The sequence below is a fragment of the Condylura cristata genome, unplaced genomic scaffold (genome assembly GCF_000260355.1).
Source record: "Condylura cristata isolate star-nosed mole 26May11 unplaced genomic scaffold, ConCri1.0 scaffold00001, whole genome shotgun sequence".
NCBI classification, from domain to species: Eukaryota; Metazoa; Chordata; class Mammalia; order Eulipotyphla; family Talpidae; genus Condylura; species Condylura cristata.
The window spans coordinates 31,245,188-31,265,616 of NW_004567102.1; the positions used below are offsets into that span (position 1 = coordinate 31,245,188).

The 20,429-nt window shown below is 35.6% G+C and overlaps 1 protein-coding gene across 1 annotated transcript in view; it reads left to right on the forward strand.

Moving 5' to 3' along the window:
* Positions 1–13,977, forward strand: part of MEI4 (meiosis-specific 4 homolog (S. cerevisiae)) — a 107,509-nt gene extending 93,532 nt beyond the window's left edge. Inside the window, exon 4 of the mRNA XM_012730908.1 lies at positions 13,723–13,977. Within this exon, the coding sequence (XP_012586362.1) occupies positions 13,723–13,977 (255 nt within the window). The remainder of the gene's footprint in view (positions 1–13,722) is intronic.
* Positions 13,978–20,429: the final 6,452 nt, after the last annotated feature.

Below are 20,429 nucleotides of genomic sequence, written 5' to 3' on the forward strand. Positions count from 1 at the left end.
ATAGTCGCTCAGTTTCGGCCATCAAGGGCAGCTCCTATCTCCTGAGTTTATCACAGCAATTTATTCCATTTCTTCATAGTATGAATCACCATGTGTGAGTGAATGTGTGTGTGTTTCCTGCTTCTTTACTAAATTGTGAAATTTAAGACACATTCCATTTCTTTTTGTTCACTTTCCATTCAGAGACCCTACATTTCATGCAGCACGTAGTAGACAATTAGGAAATGTTACGTGACTGAATGCCTGAGTAACGCCTGTGTTAAGTATGAAGGAATTGTTGGTGATCAAAGTGTAGTTTAACAATTTCTTTAGCTTTTTGCTATTTTTGACATGACCAAAAAGATGTAAGACTTTCAAAATACATTATAAATCTGAATTAAGAAACCATTTTTAAAGAGGATTTATGAATTGTACATATAGTATTAGCAACTGTCAATATTTTGTGGTATTTCAAAAGAAAAACTCAATCTCAGAAAAGGTTTTCTATCTTTAATAAGCATGGAATTAATGCCATCCCATATTGTTTTATACCAAATAAATATCTTAATGCACTTTTGTGGCAACAGATTATAACAGATTCTAAAATGTGCAGAATTTCATTGAAATACTTATTTCGTAGTAAGAGTGCCTGTCACACAGCATGAGAAATGTATATACCACTTACACTAGTTGGGAACACCCAAATCACAGTATTCAAGGGATAATTGAGTTGAAGTTCTTTTTTTAATTTTTGACAGACTATAATCCAGAGAGTTTAGGTGGTTTATTGACTTCAGCTCCTTTTTTTCTAGAATATGATCTTTTCTAGAATATAGTCACAACATGAGCTACTGTAATTTAGGATAAGAAAGTATACAGGCTTCAGAACCAGGAAGACCTAGGAAGTATCATAACTATCATGACCCAGGTCAGCCTTACTGTTTCTTTATAACATCAATACTACTGCTACCTTCCTCATGGTGACTTAACTAAGGTTCTATGTCAAGTACCTAGCACAGTGCCTAGATCGTCATCATTATTCATTAAATATTATTTCCCTCTACCTTTCAGTGTCATCTCTCCTGATACAATGTCTAATAAGAGGAACCCTATAATGCTGGTACCAAGACAATGTTTACTTACCTGTGAAAGCTATTAAATATGTAAATCATTATTACTTAGAATAATGAGACAAACTATCATTAACTACTTTGACAAAATAGTTCAATCATTTATTTTATTTTGAATTTAAAATTTCCCCATATTAAAACTTCCCATATTAAATAATGGAATATAATAGAATAACAGTGTTTTGTATTTACATGCTTGGAATATTTTCAGAGTTTAAGTAACAGTTGCCTGATTGAGCCTCTGAAATAGACATGCCCTCTGAAATAGACATGCCCTATTAGTTAAATAGATAAAAATGTTTGTTACCAGTGGCCTCTGTAGCCACTTCTGCTGCTGTTTTAGAAGTTTTTTCAGTGGTATCTGATTGAGAATGTACCATATTTGGAATGATCTGGAGGAATGTGTAAGAGCAGGGACCTAGCATGCTCTATTGTAAGGAATGTCCTTGAATATTAGGGATTTCACATTTTATCCCCATAAGTCCATATATGATCCCTCAAGATTTTAGAGAAGATTCAGAGCAAAGAGTATCAAGAGTGGTAGATGCACTAAAAAAACTATCCCAGAATAAGCTGGTGTGGTGGGGCAAAGGACTTTTGAATCACATACTTATTTGATCAAATACAGAAAAATCACTATGACTCAGTTCAGTGAGTAGACAGACAAAAATAGCAGAAAGAACTACACACCTTCTACCATCAGGGAGCTGTTTTTCTATCATAACACCTAACCTAACTGGAAAACTAGTTATTTACATAATTACTCATTTAATGTCCATTTGCTTTGCTAGAGTATAGGCACTATGATGGCAAAAACAGTTTCTCTCTGGGTGGTATTATTGTGGGTATTTTAAAAACTCACATACCATTTTTCATTTACTCCATTTTGCATAAAATCTTTTAATTATATTTTCTGGGTAAAAACTGAGGAAAACATTCCATTTCACAGAGATGGCATTATATATAAAAGTATGAACAAAAAGATTTTTCTTTCTTTTTTTTGCTTACTCTGAAAGAATCTTCAAAGAACTTTGCAAAGTGTTCTTGACCTTCTGGGTGACACTAGTTATGAAAGAAGACACCACCCATCTTCCCTCTGTGCATTTCAGAAACAGTCTGGCTGTGCAGGAATATAAATGTCTCTTTGAAACACAGGAAAAATGCTTGAAAGCTTACTAATGGATTTCTTTGCAACAAGATGATTCCAGGAAAATGGATAGAAATTTTTCTTTATGACTTGTTGACCTGTAAAGGCTGGATCTAGAAAATATTCAATTCTAGATATTTAGCATAACAAATAGACTTTATGTAGATAATCAAAGAGATTTTACATACAGTTTCATTCAAATTAAAAATTCACCCCATGATAATGAATTCTTATTTGTTTGGCATAAATGCATTTATATTTGAAACTTGAAAATATGTAGGTTTTATTACCAACTTATTAATGTCAGTCAACATTACATTCTGCAGAATACTAATTCTCCATAAAAACATTTGAAAAGCTTGCTGTACTTAAAATCAGGCTAATTTGATGGAACCATCTCAATATTGCCCTATGAACTGTTAGTTTCCAAGAGGAGAATTATAGTATGCACTATTTTTTGCTTTGTCAGTTATGGAACTTTCTTATAGAAGAACCTTCTCAGTCTAGTGTTTAGCAAAAAAAACTTCAGATGAAGTACACTAATCATTTCACATTGTGCTTTATTGGGTAAAAACATCTCAAATAGAAGTTCTAATTTCTGTTAACTCCATTAGATAGTTTGAGTGACTGCATAGATCACATTTGTAGAAAACTACGAAAACACAAAGCTAGCTACATTTTTCCACGTGGGGAATTATTTGCCATACCTTAGTTTTAATGGTAAAGCAAAGGTCAATCTATTTGGGTGTTTCTCCATTCCTAACACTTTTGCTATAAGTACCTAGATTTTTTTTTAATTCTATGCCATCTTATGTTATAATGGAAAAGTCTTGCTTGAGCTGGAGGGAAAATATCCAAATGAAGTGAAAGGGTTTTATACACCTAAGCACCTAACTAAGCAGTATTATGTGAGGTAATCAAAGTATGAAACATGAGGGGGAAATCTTGTGAAATTTATTTTGTAGTCTTGTGATGTTCCTAGATCATGTGCATACTGTCACATAATTTACCTCAACTTCCTGACATACCAGGCATTGCAACTCAATTCAGTCAATTCTGATGCACTAACCTGGAGTTAGTGTAGACCAGCCAGATCAAAGGCAGAGTCCCCAACAAGACTCCCCTCTCTTCATATGCTAGTTCTAAGTTTGAAAGTCCCCATGAAGCACATGGAAAAAAAAAAGCTATACTTCTGACCAACTGGCTACAGATGTGGGGGAGAGTTTAATAATTTACTAAAATGACTTTCCAAACTCAGGAAAGTGCCATATTTATTTTCTTATAAAGAAAATAAATCAGGACTGGTCATGGTAGAGTCACCTGGGTGAGGGTCTGAGAGCATTCGAACACAGAACTTATGTGCCTTCTCCCTGTGGAGTCAGGTGCATAACCTTCCAGCTGTACAAAAAATGTTCAGTAACAAGGGAGCCCTACCAGGCAGCATGATCTGGATTTTCTTTATGGAGATGGGATTGAACCATTGGTTGACATGACTGACTGAACTCAGTCTCTAGCCCCTCATCCCCAGTCATGTTGCTTCAAGACCCCCAACCCCTAACTACCTAGTTGGTGTTTCTGTGTTGAGCCCCTAACCTGAGTCATCTACTTAGCATATTCTCCAACACATCAACCAAGGACCCACTGTGAAAACCAAAGACATGTCTGTCACTCACGAAGCTCAAAGATGTAGATGTTATCTCCCAGGAGCCAGGTACAAAGACCAGACAAATTATTTATTTATTTTTTACTAAAGTCACTTTAGGTATTTGGAAGGTTTTTATTTTAAGAATGGAAAAGCAAATTAGTGTTTATATTAATAAATAATTGTGCTTAAAACTTAGTTATTCTGATGTCACAATAAGATGCATTTGAACTTGAAGAGTATCTCTATATTAGTAGTATAATTTAGTTTCTAAAATGGTAAAATCTATTACAATTTCAGACTAAGTTTTAAAAACAAATTTCATTTAAAATGTGGTTAGTGTTTAAGCATTTCTTTGAAATTAACCTATCTTCATCAACTTATTAAGAATATTTGTTTTCTAACTGCTGATGAAGCATATATCCAAGTGTTCACACCCTTGGTTAAATAATCTAACTGCTGTTATATTAACAAAGCATTTTTTCAGATACTTGATTTTAGCTTAATAATGTGTATCTGAAAAAGATAAGAAGTATGTCTTTAGCCTATAAATAGATGCAGACCAAGTTTATTTTTCTACTCATTTTATCTTCAGTGCATTAAATTAACATACGATTTTCCCATAACATGCCTAATTTTCCTTTTAAGTCTTGCTATTCTCTAAAACAGTACCATTTACAATTCCCCACTGAGATGACTTGCTGACTAGAGTCTTCGTTTATTTACTGTAGCTCACTCAGCAGCAGTGCCACTGTAATGACACTGTGAATATAACCCCTTACAATGTGTATCACAGTCTGTCAAGGTTATTTACATATGTAATTCCACCTTGAACTGTGAACTCTAAAGGACAAGAAGCCAAATTTCTTGTTATTACTGTGTAATTTCTATCTTAACATTGTGTTTGGCACAGCTACTAGAAAAATGTTAGAATACTAACAGAAGCTTAAGTCCTCCTCTGGTTCTACAGCCCTTTTATTTTCTAATTTGTTGATAGGTACTGACTTTCACCAGCCCTTAACATAAGAAAATGTTTAGAGCCACTTAACATTTTTATGACAGATAAATTCCTCCAGCAGCTTCTTAGCATGAAGATAATGAAAATAAACTAGAAAAACGATCTCATAATTTGAGATCTGGTTATTTCTCCTAAGCCTTCTGTGTTACATATGGTCTTTTCTTTTTATATAAAATTCTCAGGAGTATGTTCATTTCACAAAATTATAGTCAATTATGAAGAAATATCTTTATGAAGCAGTGAAGAATATAATAAATATTCAGTGTATTTTAAAAAAAAATCAACCAGGTAAAAGGCAACAAAACATTTTAAGTGATTAACAGTAACACCAATTCAGCATGATTACTTTTTCTTATTTAAAGGTTATTTCTATATGATATGTCTCTGATCTCAAAAGTAATTACTAAATTCTTAAAACCAAGCAACTACAAAGGACAAATTTGACTGTTCAATATCAAAAACCTATTTTTTTTAAAAAAGGAGAATATGGATGGTTGGTTGATTTTAAAAAGGGAGAAAATTAAGAACAAAAGATGTATTTCTGTGCTACAGGGCCAGCCTGTGCCTCAACAACATGAAATGTTCATAAAAACACATAGTTTTGTACCTTTGTGTTTCTCAGCCTTCTTGTATGTTGTAAGTTTAACTTCATCTTTGATTTTAAATAGTGTTAAGCTGATTTCATTGAATTAGTGGTAATACATATAGAAACCAAAAAGAACAAAGTGCCAAATGTGTTGACTTTTAATTTTTCCAAATCTAGCCCTGCTCAGTTGGCCTCTGGGAAGTAATTAGTAGAGTGTCTTCAGTCAATCAAATTTGGCTTTCAGTTTCTAAACAATCTTTGGAAAGGTCTGGTAACTGGTGGACTCATCCCTTCATTGGCATTAATTATGGGCTTTGAAACCTGTGCACTTCAAAATATATGTGTATTTCCTGCTCACTTTGGCAAATTTAGTCTCTACCTTTTCCTGGCTGGGCAACCATCAATGTTACACCAACAAATGTCACACCCGCCTTCTGCAAGGGTGGGCAGGTTTTAATGCTGATTTAGGATAATCTTTATTTAGAGCACTAAAGAATGTTTTTTGTTGATTTTCCCCCAGTGGCTATCTGGACATTTGTTTCTCATCAATCATGGCCATCAGCTCTCTCTTCCCAATATACATCAGATATTTCACCAGCTTTGATTTATTTTTCTCAAGTTCTGTTTAACTACATTTTGAGAATGGCTTAACTTAATGAAACAGTGCAGAGTACTACTTTAGTGCTTTCTCTTGTTATCTTTACCTTCCTTCAGGGAGATAAGTATCAAATATTTAAGTGACCATAGGTCTCATAAAGCCAAACACATACTTTAAGATGAACACACAGAATTGATTTGGCCCTTGCCTAAACACCATCATTCTGTTCTGGCTCCACTGCTCTCCAGAAGACTGAGGTGTAGGGATTATGCTTGAGTGAGTTGTTGCAAAGATTAGTGACATCCCTTCCTACTTCCTCTTTGCATTCTCTTTTATTGCTCTAGTGCATGTTCAGCAGAGACCATAGCTCCTGAAATCATATCCAAATAAGTGTTTTGCCTTTGCTAACAATAATTTGCAATTTTTTCCTCCAAAGATCCCTGTCATACTATCTCAGAGGGCATGAACCTTCACCTTCATCTTCCATGACTAAACTTATTTCCTGACCATTAGATTCTTCTTACATCTTAGGACTTAAGTCTCTTTAGGCGTTCCTTTGTAGCATTTATAACATTTACTGTGCATTGCTATTACTTATTTAATTTTGTCTCTCTAGATACACACTAATCCTTACACAAGTAGGACTCTTGTTTATTCTCTAGTCCCTATACATGAAGGTAGTCAATAAATATGTATAATTTTTTAAAGATTTATTTATGCATACAGAACAGAGGTACAAGCCAGAGGTGCAGGGGTGGTGAGAGGATCACCAGAGACAGAGTGGAAAGCAGAACAGGCTGATCGACAAAGTACTCTGCTGAGGGGAACAGCTGGCAGGTCAGGAGAGGTCGGCCACACCATGTGGATCATCTCCGAGACCAAGAATCGAACTCATACTGAAGCGGCTGTGGCCAGCTTGCAGTGCTCTGTCCTTACCCATTGTGCCACCAGGGAGGGCCTTATGTTGTTTTTTATTTATTTATTTATTTTAAAAGGAGTATAAGACAGGCAGAAAAAAGTTTCCCTAATTAAGTTATTTCTTAGAGAATTTAATTGCTGTTATTACAGTTTATGAGTCCTTTCACTTAATATCAATAACCGTATTACCTAGTTTGTATTACATTGTCAAGAACTAATATGATGAATGACCCTATTAATAAATTATCTATTTGCTTCTCAAATATACTTAAAAGGCATTTCTAGCCACAGACTAAATTTAATATTGTAGTACAAAATAATGAAAAAGTTCCTGTGAGTGAGGATGAAGTTCATAATTAAGAGTACAGATCCTGGGAAAGCAGTGGGGAAGCAGGGTGAAGCTATTTTAAGACAACTTCGAAGATCTGTTAGAATAGGAACTCTGTTCTTAATGGGACTAAATTAGGGAATTAAAAATCAAAGTGAAAACCTCTCTTAAAGTTATACCTATCTATTTGCTTTACCTCATTACCAAGAGAAGACAATAGGAGTCAAGCCATATGCCATTTCCCAAGAGAAATGTGCAATACAAAATTTTAATCTATTGTGTTACTGGTTTAGTCACCAAAAGGACATAATACTTAGCAATCAGAAACTCACTTTTACCAGCCTACTTCTAGAATAGACTCGACCAAGTTAATTCATCTCTAGGATTTCTTATCTAACAGATAGCAGTCAGACATTTTATGTAACATTTAAAAAAAAAAAAAGATACGTATAATTGGCTGTTTAAATAGCACATCTTGTAGGAAGTGGAAGAAGATAGTGACCAGACTAACTAGACTTTTTTATATGATTTCTCTCCTATAAAACTCTACATTTAACCTGTTCTTCAGGACCTTCTAATATCAGAAAAGCCTTAAAATAATTACCTCATTATTAGATTCCACAATATCACCCTTCTATGTAAGAGGGAAGTGTTTGCCTAACTACTACCATCTGTGAAAGATGTTCTTGATAGATGAAAGTAAAAATGTCTCCAGCAACTGCCATAGCAGAGTGCTTGAGATGTACAGCAGCCTCCCTTTAGGTAGAGACCCTCTCTGTAGGGAATGAGTCTGTCACTGTGGGTGAAAACACGACCATTAAAGTTTTATACTATTCTCACATCAGGTCATATTGAATTATTTATACATACTTATATGTGTATTTACCATTCTTAAAAGCAAAGTTATATTTTTCATTTAATATCAAATTTATTATTTATACTCAATAAGAACTAACTGGTATTCTAATTTTTAAACTAAATGTTACAAATATTAAAAAATGATGGTTGGTAATTATTCAAAGATGTGCACTCTTTGCTATATAGTTAATTATATATTATATGTCAATATATTATATTATTAATTTAATACTCTGAGCAACTCAATAGCAGCATTGTTTTTAATTCCAAGTTTTACATGAGAAAGTGATGTTTAACAAGGTTAGATAACTTGCCCAAGTCACATAAATATTAAGTGTCTGCTTGGGACTTAAAAGGAAATGAATATGTATTAAATTGGTGATAATCCTTTATGAGAAACCTTGCTTACTATGGTCTGTGTTCTCAGAGATTTTGGACAAAAGGACTCTGCCACATCTGTTCTTTTTGGCAGTCTCAATCCATATTTTTGTCAAACAAACACCAATCATTCTCTCCCTTCTGTGATACTTTCCCAAACTACTTTTCACTCTTGGCCAGTTTTTCTCAGTCTCCTCATTTTCTTATTACTTTACTACTTAAAGTCAGCCTCCAGAAACAGTATTGAGAGAAGTAGGTCAATCAGAAAATTGTTATTTAAAAAAGGACTCATGACAGTTTTAAAATATCTCCTGCTATGTATATTCCTTTCATGAACATCTTTGTGTGCTAAACTTGCATATTTGTTGGACTTCCCCAGAGAAATGACACAGAATATCAAGAACTCTAATGTTAGTAGTTCTAACTTTTAGTTTAAAACTTTTTAATCTACCATTTCCCACAATGAGACATAGGACCCTAAGAACCAGTCTTCTGGATTCAGCATTTCAGAAAGATAACCATACTATCAGTAGATATTGATTAGTATCTGTTTTGTTGTTCTTTGTCGGACACTTTGAGGAAAAGGTGATTCACCAGCCTATACTCTCACTCCTTTTGAGTTTGACTTACAATTCATCTCTAGGAAATCATCCCTAATTAATTACACTATGTTATAATTAACTATTTGCTTCATATTCCCTCCGTGTGAGTCTGGCACCCAGGTTGCAGAGAAACAAAGAGTAGTACAGAATCTTTGCAAGAGGTATCATTTTAAGGGGACGTCATTTCTTTTGAAATAAGATTTCAATTATATAACGTGCACGCACACATGATATGGATGTGGTTCTTCTGGTCTTGGGAACATGCTGCCACAATCTCATACAGCATCGCTCTGGGTTCCTAGCTAAGCCCCTGCTCACTGTCAGTTCTTCCAGTCCTTTTTCCTTTCAAAAGCCGCATACTGTTTCGTACGCTATAATAGAGTTAACTTCATCCTCCTCAGCTCTTTGAATGCAATTACTGCCTTCTTTGCCTTGTAGTGGGTTTTTTTAAAAAGGGGGGGAAAAAAGGTAAGTTATTAAAACTCAGGGGTGAGATTCCCACTTAATTATCATGGTGACAATTGACCTTTTTCTTTAAAGTGCCATGTTGAATTCATTCTTTTAGAGTACTAATTTCAGTTGCACCTTACTTATTGCTTCTGTCTAATAAAACTTGGCATGTAGGATGCCGAGGCAATTGTATGTTATATTCGGTGAACACTTAATTTAACATTTAGCTTATGTGCCTATACTCTATGTCTTGATTTTCTGCTCTGTAATGATCCAATTTTCTCCTTCACCTCTTGCACTTGTAGCAGTAAGAAAAATGGTGTGTTGTGTTTTTACTCCTTCTGTAGAAGCATGCTTATTTCTGAAGGTGTCAGACTGTACTTCTGCCTGCCCTTGGTGAGCACACAAATGATCATACTGTTGCATTTAACTGTTACATTCCCTCCTACTTTTTAGCATTAAATATAAATAACCAGTGACACTATAAAATGTATACACCTTTGTTAAATTGCAGTGACATTATAAAATGTATATACCTTTGTTAAATTTTCTGCTGCTGGGCCCTCCCTGGTGGCGCAGTGGGTTAAAAAGCACGGCACTAAGAAGCTATTGAAGCCACTGCAACACAAGCTCCATCCCCGGCCAGGGGAGTGACCCACATGGCGTGGCAGACCTCTCTTGACCTGACCACTGCTCCCCTCAGCAGTGTATTTCAGTCCATCTGCCTGTTCTGCTCCCCACTGTCTCTGGTGAATCCTCGAACCCTCCATACCACTGGCCTGTACCCCAGTTCCGTATGTGGATATATATGTATATAGATATATATATATTTTTAAATGTCTGCTGCTAAGGAATGTGACTTTGTTTTTGCCAGTTAGTTATCTCTGCCCTCTCTGTCAAGAGAACAGAGAGAGGCACCTTTTCAATACGAAGGAAGCTTAAATATTCCCTTTCTGCTTAGAGGAAGCTTTTTTGTTTGTTTGTTTGTTTTAAGATTTATTTATTTGTGCATACAGAACTGGGGTACAGGCCAGAGGCTCAGGGGCGGCGAGAGGCTTCACCAGAGACAGAGTGGGGAGCAGAACAGGCAGATAGACAAAGTACACTGCTAAGGGGAGCAGCGGGCGGGTCAGGAGAGGTCTGCCAAGCCATGTGGTCACCTCCAGGGCAGGTGGGAATCAAACTCATGCGGAAGTGGCTTTAGCTTCTTAGTGTAGTGCTTTAACCTGCTGCGCCACAAGGGAGGGCCTAAACGAAGTTTTAAGGTTCCCATTTTTTAATACCAAACCAAAACCCCTGCATAGTATGGGTAGGGGGCATTAGTCCTGGGAGGCCATCTGCCTCTTTCTGCCAGCCCATAGGAGGCCTGCTCATCTGTTTTACCAATCCTACTCCACCCCCAGGAATTGTATCCATACTTCCAAGCAGGAAACACAGTGAAGAGGGGAAACCAAAAGGTACATTCCACCTGATTTTGCCTAATGTTGAGTCCCCAGAAGGCCTAACTGACTACTTATATTTATATCTCTTGATCAGGGAGATGTAAGGGAGACTAGAGAAAAAATTGATCAGTCATCACCCTGAACAAAGCTGAGGTTCTGGTGATGAAAAGGAAATGAGAAACAGACGTGGGGTAAGACGCTTACTCCAAAGTATGGAAAGTTCTCACAGAAATGTCAGGTTAGCCTTGATTGAATTTCAACTAAAACGGTAGTTAAACTTTCATTTATAGTGTTTATAGTCTTAACTTAAAATTCTAAGTTTTGAAATGAAATTTGGTAGCATGTAAAGGAAATTGAAGTAGTTCACCATTTAATGATATATTGCACAATTTGACTTACGTTCAATTCAGGAATAGAAAAATAAACTGCTTTATTTCTTAAAATGCTTTATAAAAATACCTGGTATTTTTTCTATCAGGGAAGATAGAAGACTCCCCTCTTCTTCTGAAGACCCCCCCTGTTGTATGAGATAGGTTTAGGTAATAACAATTAGTAATGGCACTTGCAAAGCTTTCTCTCAAGGTTCTTTCAATTCAAAAGACTAAACAGAGAGAAAACCTAATAGCATTGTGCTAGATGTGCACAGCCATCTTTCCGTGTCTTCAGGTGTGCTCAATCCCCCTAGTGGGGTTTTCAAGAGAAACACTTGGCGATTATCCAAGTGGGTCTGATCTCCCTGTGTGGGCATTTCCCACACTGGTGTGGTTCAGTCTAGCTTGACACTTAAGAATTTAAAATTTACAGCAAAACATGGTAAAATTATCCAGCTCTCACTCAGTACCACTTATTTTAGTTGTATTCAGCATGTGCAGTAAGTCAGGAAGTACCTGAGCATATGGCTAAGCAGAGCAGGCACCTGCCACTGTGATGGAATTGGGGAACTGCAGGAAAGACCTCCCCACGGACTTGCCATTTCAACTGGTATTGAGCCACAGGGCTAAGACACATAGGCTTATACTGAGAAAAGTTCCTTTCAAGTTAATATTCTGTGAGCTATTAGTATTTTGGAGTAAAATAGTTTCCCATTACTTATTATGAGAGTAGGCATTTAGGACAGAGATGGAGCCCAAGACATAACTACTGATAAGAGTAAAAGGTAAAGTCTTAAAATATAGAATGGGGCACTGCAAAGGGGACCCCAACCCTCCTGAAAGCAGGGTTATGCATGCCCAAAATGAGATTTTTCAGGTCAAATGTAAAATAGTGTGAAACTCTGTCTTCTTTATACCCTCACCCTGAAATTGCCTGCAATGGTATTATCAGGAAGGAGAATTCCCCTTTATGTTTTAATAAGCACAATTTCACAATGTTTTGTTATTTATGAATTTGTTATGTACTAGAAACACACTTACAAGAAGTTCACCTAAGTGCAAAAAAAGTCATCATTTGGTAAACAAAATTTTAGTGTATTTGAAAGGCTGAGGATAGTAAAAAACAGAATATATAGCAAATATTCCAGCAGAGGGTAACCCTAAGTTCATTTGCACACTCTTACCAAGAGAGTCATTTTAAAGCATTGTAAAGCTAAAGTTAAAGCTTCAAAGCAAATAAAATAGTCACCTTTTTTCTTAAATAATTCATATTTGAGTACTACCTCATTTCTGTTCATGTCTCAATAGTCATCATAATAGCTATTTTCTAAGAATAGGTTAGTCTTCCAAAGTATGATCTGTAAACTCATAGGAATTTGACTATTCATATCATTAGTGCAACTTTAAAAATATTTAAATATTTCTCACATGATTAGGTTAAGTAACTATTTTAATAATTTTAGCTCTGGAATAAGAAAAGCTTGAAAAGTAATCAAAAGTAATCAGTTATCTATTTTATAATATATCATTCACTGGTTATCAGACCACCTTTTTGAAGAGACTCTACCTCTGGACTGTGAATGAATGTTTCTTCTGTCTTCAGTAGATTTGGTGACTGTCTCTAACATAATACATCAGCTTATATCTTGACCTTATTCCTGTATTCCCTCAAGTTGTGTTTTCCATTGTCTACGCCTTAAGCCATTTTTTGGATTCATCTCACTCTTTAGCCATCTAGATCAAATAGTAGCCTCAACAGGACAAATCTACATTTTCCTTCATCCCCATAAAACTGAATCCTACACAGTCTATTCCCACTACTCCCTGACCTGTGTAGATTCAGGAAAGGATTATATCTGGTCACTTGCATTGATCATAACTTTATTGTAAGACTGAATTGTACTTTGAGACATGTTCCTAAAATCCTACCCCCAAAGATCCTTGTATGACTGACATTGAAAGTACTTGGCAAAATGTTGACTCAACACATACTTGATATCTAAGACTTTTTACCAAGTATTTTACATTTATCTGAGCAATGAAGTATAGCAGCAGTGCAGAAAAAAGATCTGGAGTTTTGTAGGCCATTAAATAAAAGATGTTATTTACCAATATTGTAAAGCTTCAATAAAAAAAAAGTCTCCTTCCAACCATTCCAGTCAAAGAAAAAGGAAAACAGAAGGTTTAAATTTTGTTTGAAATTTTAACCTACTTGGCATTTTTCTGCACAGAACTAAAACCAGTAATATTTAAGTAATTTATTGTTCATTTATAGGTGCAAACCAGTTATGATGTGGCACGCTATGAAAATATTTTTTCCCTGTTTTGGATTCTGGAGCAGCTTCTTCTAAAGGAGACTAAAGAAGGTAACAATTCAGATACAAGGCAGAATGACCAAGAAATCAAGAAATTTCTTCATAAGCATGATGAAATTATTTCCCAACTCTCTGATACATTCCCTTTATTTACTTGTTATTTGTGGAGACTGGGCATTCTCTTGAACTCAGAAGGGCCAGAAACTTGTAAATAACTCCCTATTTTAGTAATATACAAATTTCCTAATTATACTAGCATTGTAAGTTGAATATGCAAAGATAAGTTTTGCTTAAAAACTTTAAGAATATTTTTAAATGAGCATTTTAAATCTTATATCAAATCCAATCATTAATTGAATTTCATGATCTTAAATTGTATATAAATGATTACGGATCACATTTCTAAACTACAGTCAGCTTGTTTAAGTTGAGAATGCACTCCTGATTCTCATGTAACTACATCTTACAATGTTAAATAGTTTCCTCTTATTTGAAATAGATCATTAATTGTCTACCTCATAAAAGATTTATATTTTGAAAGATTTTCTTGTGACAGATATAAAAGGTAAAAGGACTGTTTTGTTGCTTTATCAAGCATATAAGTGCTTTTACATGCAATTTTAAAACTTTTCCCATGTACTTTCACGTCTTATCGTAGAGGGGGCTCTGTCAAAGGAGAAGAGTTTTTAACATGTAGAAACCTAATGGCCTTTAATTTCATAAAACCAATGTATCTGTCAAATCCTTTTACAAGTATTAGTTATGTAAAATGTTCTGTTTTTCCACAAATGTTTTCTATTAATTATATGATATTCCAGTTATTGTTAAAATGTAAGTGTTCTGTATAATTAAGTCATTAAGGATTTTTTTACAAATTCTAACATCTATCCAGAAATATATTTTTTACTTATTAAAAAGATTGATTGAATATTCTAGTTACACAGCTTCATGGACTTTATTTCAATTGTAACCAACTAGATTAGTGAGTACACATTATATACTTTCCTACAATTTAGAACTTCACAAATTTTCTTTATTAATTATCTGCAATATTATTTCACAAGTTAATTACATTCCTGAATGCCATCAGTATTTAAAAATAAAAATTAGTAATTCTATCCACAACGTGTACAAAATCATTATCTACCACATTATTTTTGTTATAAAGATTTCATTTTTACAAAGGCATAATTGGATATTCTTTTTCCAAAGGCTAAGTATCAAATAAATTACAAGCATATATGAGCAAGAAAAAGCTATAAACCAAGGATACATCTATAAATTCCCATGATGACATCTATAGATTTCCTATTAAGTCATGAAACATTAGTGGTGGGAGCCACATAAGAGATCACCCAGGAGCTGTCCACAAAACTCCCTACACACTGACTACACCATCATTTCCTAGGAAACCTGATAAAAAGAGCAAAACTCCCAGACCTCATTTCCAGAGAACCTTACTTTGTATGGGGTGAGAAATAAAATGTGTGCTATGATTCTTTTCAAATTTCCAGGTGATTCAGATATATATTTGGCTTGAGAACAGCTTTTCTACGTTAGTTCCATGAATTGCCCCTGGTTACATATCTAATTGCAGAGTTGGACCTGGATCTTGTACCTATTATTTTTAGAGTTATTTCAACTCTAAAAATAGAACATTCTAGAAAAGTACTTGAAACTCAGTGAGGTATCAGTTAGTAGTTTTTGCATTAAAACCACAAAATCTGAGTGGCATACAATATTTCTCAGGTGTCTGCAAGTTACTAAGGGATCAACTTATTTGGACTATGCTCTACTGGAAAGTTTTTCTTAAATTGAATATCCCAATGGACTAGGTTTCTTTCTGTTAATTGGGCTCTGTTCCTTACACGTGTGTTATTCTGGGACCAGAGTTGAGGAGGAAGCAGCTACTTAAGGTAAGCTCTTCATGGCTATAGCATATTGGCAAGAGAGAAGGAACCAGACTGAGAAATGTCACACTGTTACTTCTAGCCACATTTATTGCCAAAGAACATCAAAGTACATCTCTCCAGAAGTCCATAGAAAAGGGGAAGGAAATCCATCTTAAATGGGGGAATTTGCAGAGTTACAAGGCAAAGGACCTGAATGCAGAAGAGGATAGAGAATTGGAGTAAATAATTATTCCACCATACATACCAGTTGTACACAAGGATATTCTAGATCCTGAATAAATATAATTTTACTACTATTCAGTTCCTGGAAACATTTATGTTGGTGACACTGCACAAGACCCATTCTCCATGCCATCTCCCTATCATCTGCTCTTCCCTAATGATTAGACAAGGTTGGTAAATATACACACCACAGTGACGGCCCCTTTGCACTGCAGTCAGCCAACATAACAATCCTAAGAAATATTTTGTAACCAGACAAACTTCTTAATTCCAGTACTCTTTAAAACTTCATGGTCTGAAAGTCACATCGAAGGAAATGTGCTCATTATTGAAGACACAAGAAGTTAGGGTCATTGTTAATGGAGAAAATGGAGAGACACTTTATTTTCATTTGGTATTTTTATATAAGCATCAGTTTTGCATTAATTACATGATAGCCACCCCTACATTATTCTGTGTTTCAGTCTATAGCAATGCTAGTCTGAATCTCCTGCTGCTGACTTTTGTATCTATGTGTTTCAATATAGCAATGAAAAGGAATGAATGAATGAATTTAAACTAGAATTAAATTAGATTCGATTAATACCTAACAACTTTACAATTTTGAGGACAAGACAAATAGAAGCAGTAGAAATTAGGCAGCATTGAAATGGTTTATGATAGGATAGGAAATAGAGGACCTAGTGAACAATTTAAAAAATGGAAGGATGATAAAAATGGTAAGTGCTAACTTATATGTGGTATGCATGAAATACATGTTTTCTATATGTATGCACAAATACATATCCTACACATACACACATATTGATGTCAAGCACTGACATACCATTTTACATATACTAACTCATTTGATTATACCAACAACTCTTTGAGATAGGAAACATTAATATTTTAGAGACTGTTAAACTGCCATTTTAGAGACTGTTAAACAAAGGAATGTTAAACAAGTTCATACAACCAGAAGAAGGAAAGTAACTTCCAGCACTTGTAACTTCCATCCCAGATTCCTAGCTACTGCTACATTTCTCATTCAGTGTAAACTGTCCTGGCATTTAATGAAACTTTCACAAAATCACTTTTTTGTAATTGTAATCAAAGCTTTCTGTACTCTCAACTCTGAGTCTTATAGTGTGACAGCTCATTATTAGCTGGCTTTGAATTCCTCACACCTGCAGAGCACCTGTCCTATCTACCATCATCTCAGAACTAGAGCTTCTCTGCCCTTTGCTAAAGAGGACAACATCAAGAAAAGACCTCTTAGGCAAGTTACAGTCACCTTCAACAGTACTCTACGAAGTGCAGAGCTCAGTGCAACTGGGAGAGGAAACAAATTGAATAGTTTGTCCTTACATTTATATATAGATGGGGATCTTTCATACTCTGTTGTAATTTTCAGTCATATTTCAAGCAGAGTATTCATCTCATTCCTGGAGATCTAGTTTCATGTAAGCAGTAAATGTGTATTTAGATTTGTATTATTCTACTTCCCAACCCAGAGATGAAATTATATCATCTTACTTTCTTCTGGAATATGGTGAGATAGAAGTAATCAGCAATAGCCTGTTCTTAACTCTTGTGCTTATTTCATTTCTACCATGTTGAGTCTTTACCATTTTACTGTGAGCTACAGACTTGCCTAAGAATAGCATCTCTGACATGATGAAGGAACAGCTATCACCACTTCTAGTTTTAACAACTTAACTATAAAGGCATTTTTATGAATGACTAATCACTTCTGGAACACTAAAAATGCTGGTTACTGAGCCAGCAGGGAAAAGGATGTATTTGTTCTTCTCTCTCAAAAACACAAATTCACCATTTGTTTTGTAAAAAGAGGTCCAAATCTCTTGAAAATAATTCTAAACTTTTGCAGAAGAAAAATCTCCTTCTGTTTTCCTTCATTTCTAAGTGGATGCTTCCCCAGGCAGTGGCTGCACTGTGCTGCCTGTATGCCCTGACTGAAGGAAGGATGTGACACAGGTCCAGAAACATGCTTGGCGTGGCCTTGCTCTCTGAGAAAGTTCGAGAGCGAGGATATTCCTCTCAGAGGAAGGACCACAGGTCTTTAAAATGTATGGCTTGCCTTCTTCCTCTGTTGCCCATAACTGAGATGTGGAGTTCACCACAACTGACTCTGAACCTCACTTTGCACTTGGTAAAATCTAGGAAAGAACACCAGGGATACTGGGCTCCAATTATGAAGCAAAACAATAAAACAGAGCTAAAAGTAACTTTATAGAAATACGGGACTGTCTCCAGCTCCAAGTGAATATACTTTATTATTCCAAGGTAAAAACATAAGTATAGTGATTTTTATAGCTAAAGTTTTACTCATAGGCGACTTTCCTTTAAAATAGGCTCTTCCACACATATGTAACCCACATAGTTGACACTATCACTTCACTAAGACAGGTCATAATATCTAGAATTTACTGAGCCCCTGAAACATGCTAGAAAATGCGTAAGTTTTTCTAAATGGTATTTTTGCTTAGTCCTTCGAACAACCTTTTGAGGTAAGTACATTATTATCTGCAGTTAGACTAGGAAGTACACATAAAGCATATAAGCATATGAGTAATATGCTTGTAGTCGCATAACAAGAAATCAGAGCCAGAATTAAAACAGGATGCAAGCAACTAAGTCAGCAGTCTCTAACCTGGACACTCAGCTGCCCATGGCCTCCACACCCTAACTGTGCGGCAATTGAAAGTGAGTGTAGAGAAAAGTGTTTCCCTGACAGTAATTCCAGTTTGCACACTGTTTAGTGTTCCTTTTAGGTATTGCAACATATGTGATAATTATCACAATGGGAGACTTCTAGTAAGGAAAAAACTAGAGTGACTGAAATATTTCTTTATATTTGAAAGATAAAAGTAGTACAATAAAAAAAAGTTGTACAGTAAGATGCCAAAAATTTCCAATTGATGCCATTTATTTAAGTGAATAGATATAAATTAATTTTATTTAAGTGAATAGATATAAATTAATTCTCTTTAGCATCTGATTATTTCCTAAACCATAGGCATAGAAATATATAATACATGTGAAGCATAGTTTCTTTTGTTTCTAAAGTCATTTTTTGTTGTTTAGCTATTAAAAAAAAAATATGGTCAGAATTGATAAGTGTAATCCTGTTGACACTGATATTTCTAAAACATGAAGTACAAAGAATGTCTTTATAATTTTGTGTATCACAGGGAGAATATATGTAAAGAATTAATTTAACACCAGCATGATACCCCTTCCCCCACCCCCCCCCAAAAAAGAACTTTGGCCCCTTTTGTTTTAGTCATTTTCCTTAGATCTGGGGGAACTGTGAGGCCCTCCACTTGCGCTCCACCAAGCCAGTCAGCACCACATCCCAGGATCATCTGAGAGGCTTTCTCTTTCACCACACTGAGACAACAGTGAAGCCCAGAGAGAGCAGCCTGTAGAGGCACAAAGGAATGGCGGCTGGGTGCTGTGGGGAAGATGACAGAGAACTGAGGGCCATCGGCAGCCTAGCCAGCTTGTGAAGAAATTTAATAAGCTCGTTTTCTTTTTAAAGGATAGAGTGCCTGTTTTTCGATTTTAAAACAGTGTAAAGCACAGAGAGTGTATGTATTTCTGCTAGGGAGACACATTTTTTCTGCATTTATGCATAAGCTATTGGACTGAAATTTGTTAAATAGTACTACCTACTATTACTGTCACTGCCCAACACAGGGAGTTTTCTTTTTCCCGTCTTCATAAAGAGCTTTCAGAGATACATTTTTTAAAATATTTATTTATATATGCATAAAGAACTGGGGTACAGGCCAGAGTTGCAGGGGTAGTGAGAGGATTCACCAGAGACAGAGTGGGGAACAGACCAGGCAGACTGATGAAGTACACTGTGTACCAACTTTCTGCTCCACCAGGGAGGTCACATGAACAGTCATTTTTTTTTTTTTTAAAGATCTGGGGTACAGGTCAGAGATGCAGAGGGTGAGAGGATTCACCAGAGAGAGTGGGGAGCAGAACAGGCAGATCAACAAAGTACACTGCTGAGGGAGGCAGCGGGCGGGTCAGGAGAGGTCTGCCTCGCCATGTGGATCGCCATGTGGATCACCTCCGGGGCAGGCGGGAATCGAACTCATGTGGAAGTGGTTTAAGCTTCTTTGTGCTGTGTTTTAACCCGCTGCGCCACCAGGGAGGGCCCATTTTTAACATTAAAAAAAATCAGGATACTTCTAGCTCAAAGGAGTTCATATGTTACAAGTTAGGCCATTTGGAAACTTCCTCTTTAAAACTTGGATTCTGTGAAAAACTACTGAATTAGTCGTAGCTCATTCTCGGCTGGCAACACACTGATGATACTGTTGAGCAGGTCTTACAATTAGACATCCAAAGCCTTCTGCTTTTTTTTTTTTTCTTTAAACCAAATGCTCCAGCTTTCCAGATGAATCTGAGCTACCAGATTTCCTTTAACAACATCACTTTTCTGCTTATGTTAACTAGAGTTCATTTAGAATTGCTGATCCCAAATTAATATGCTGATTTAACTATGGTTC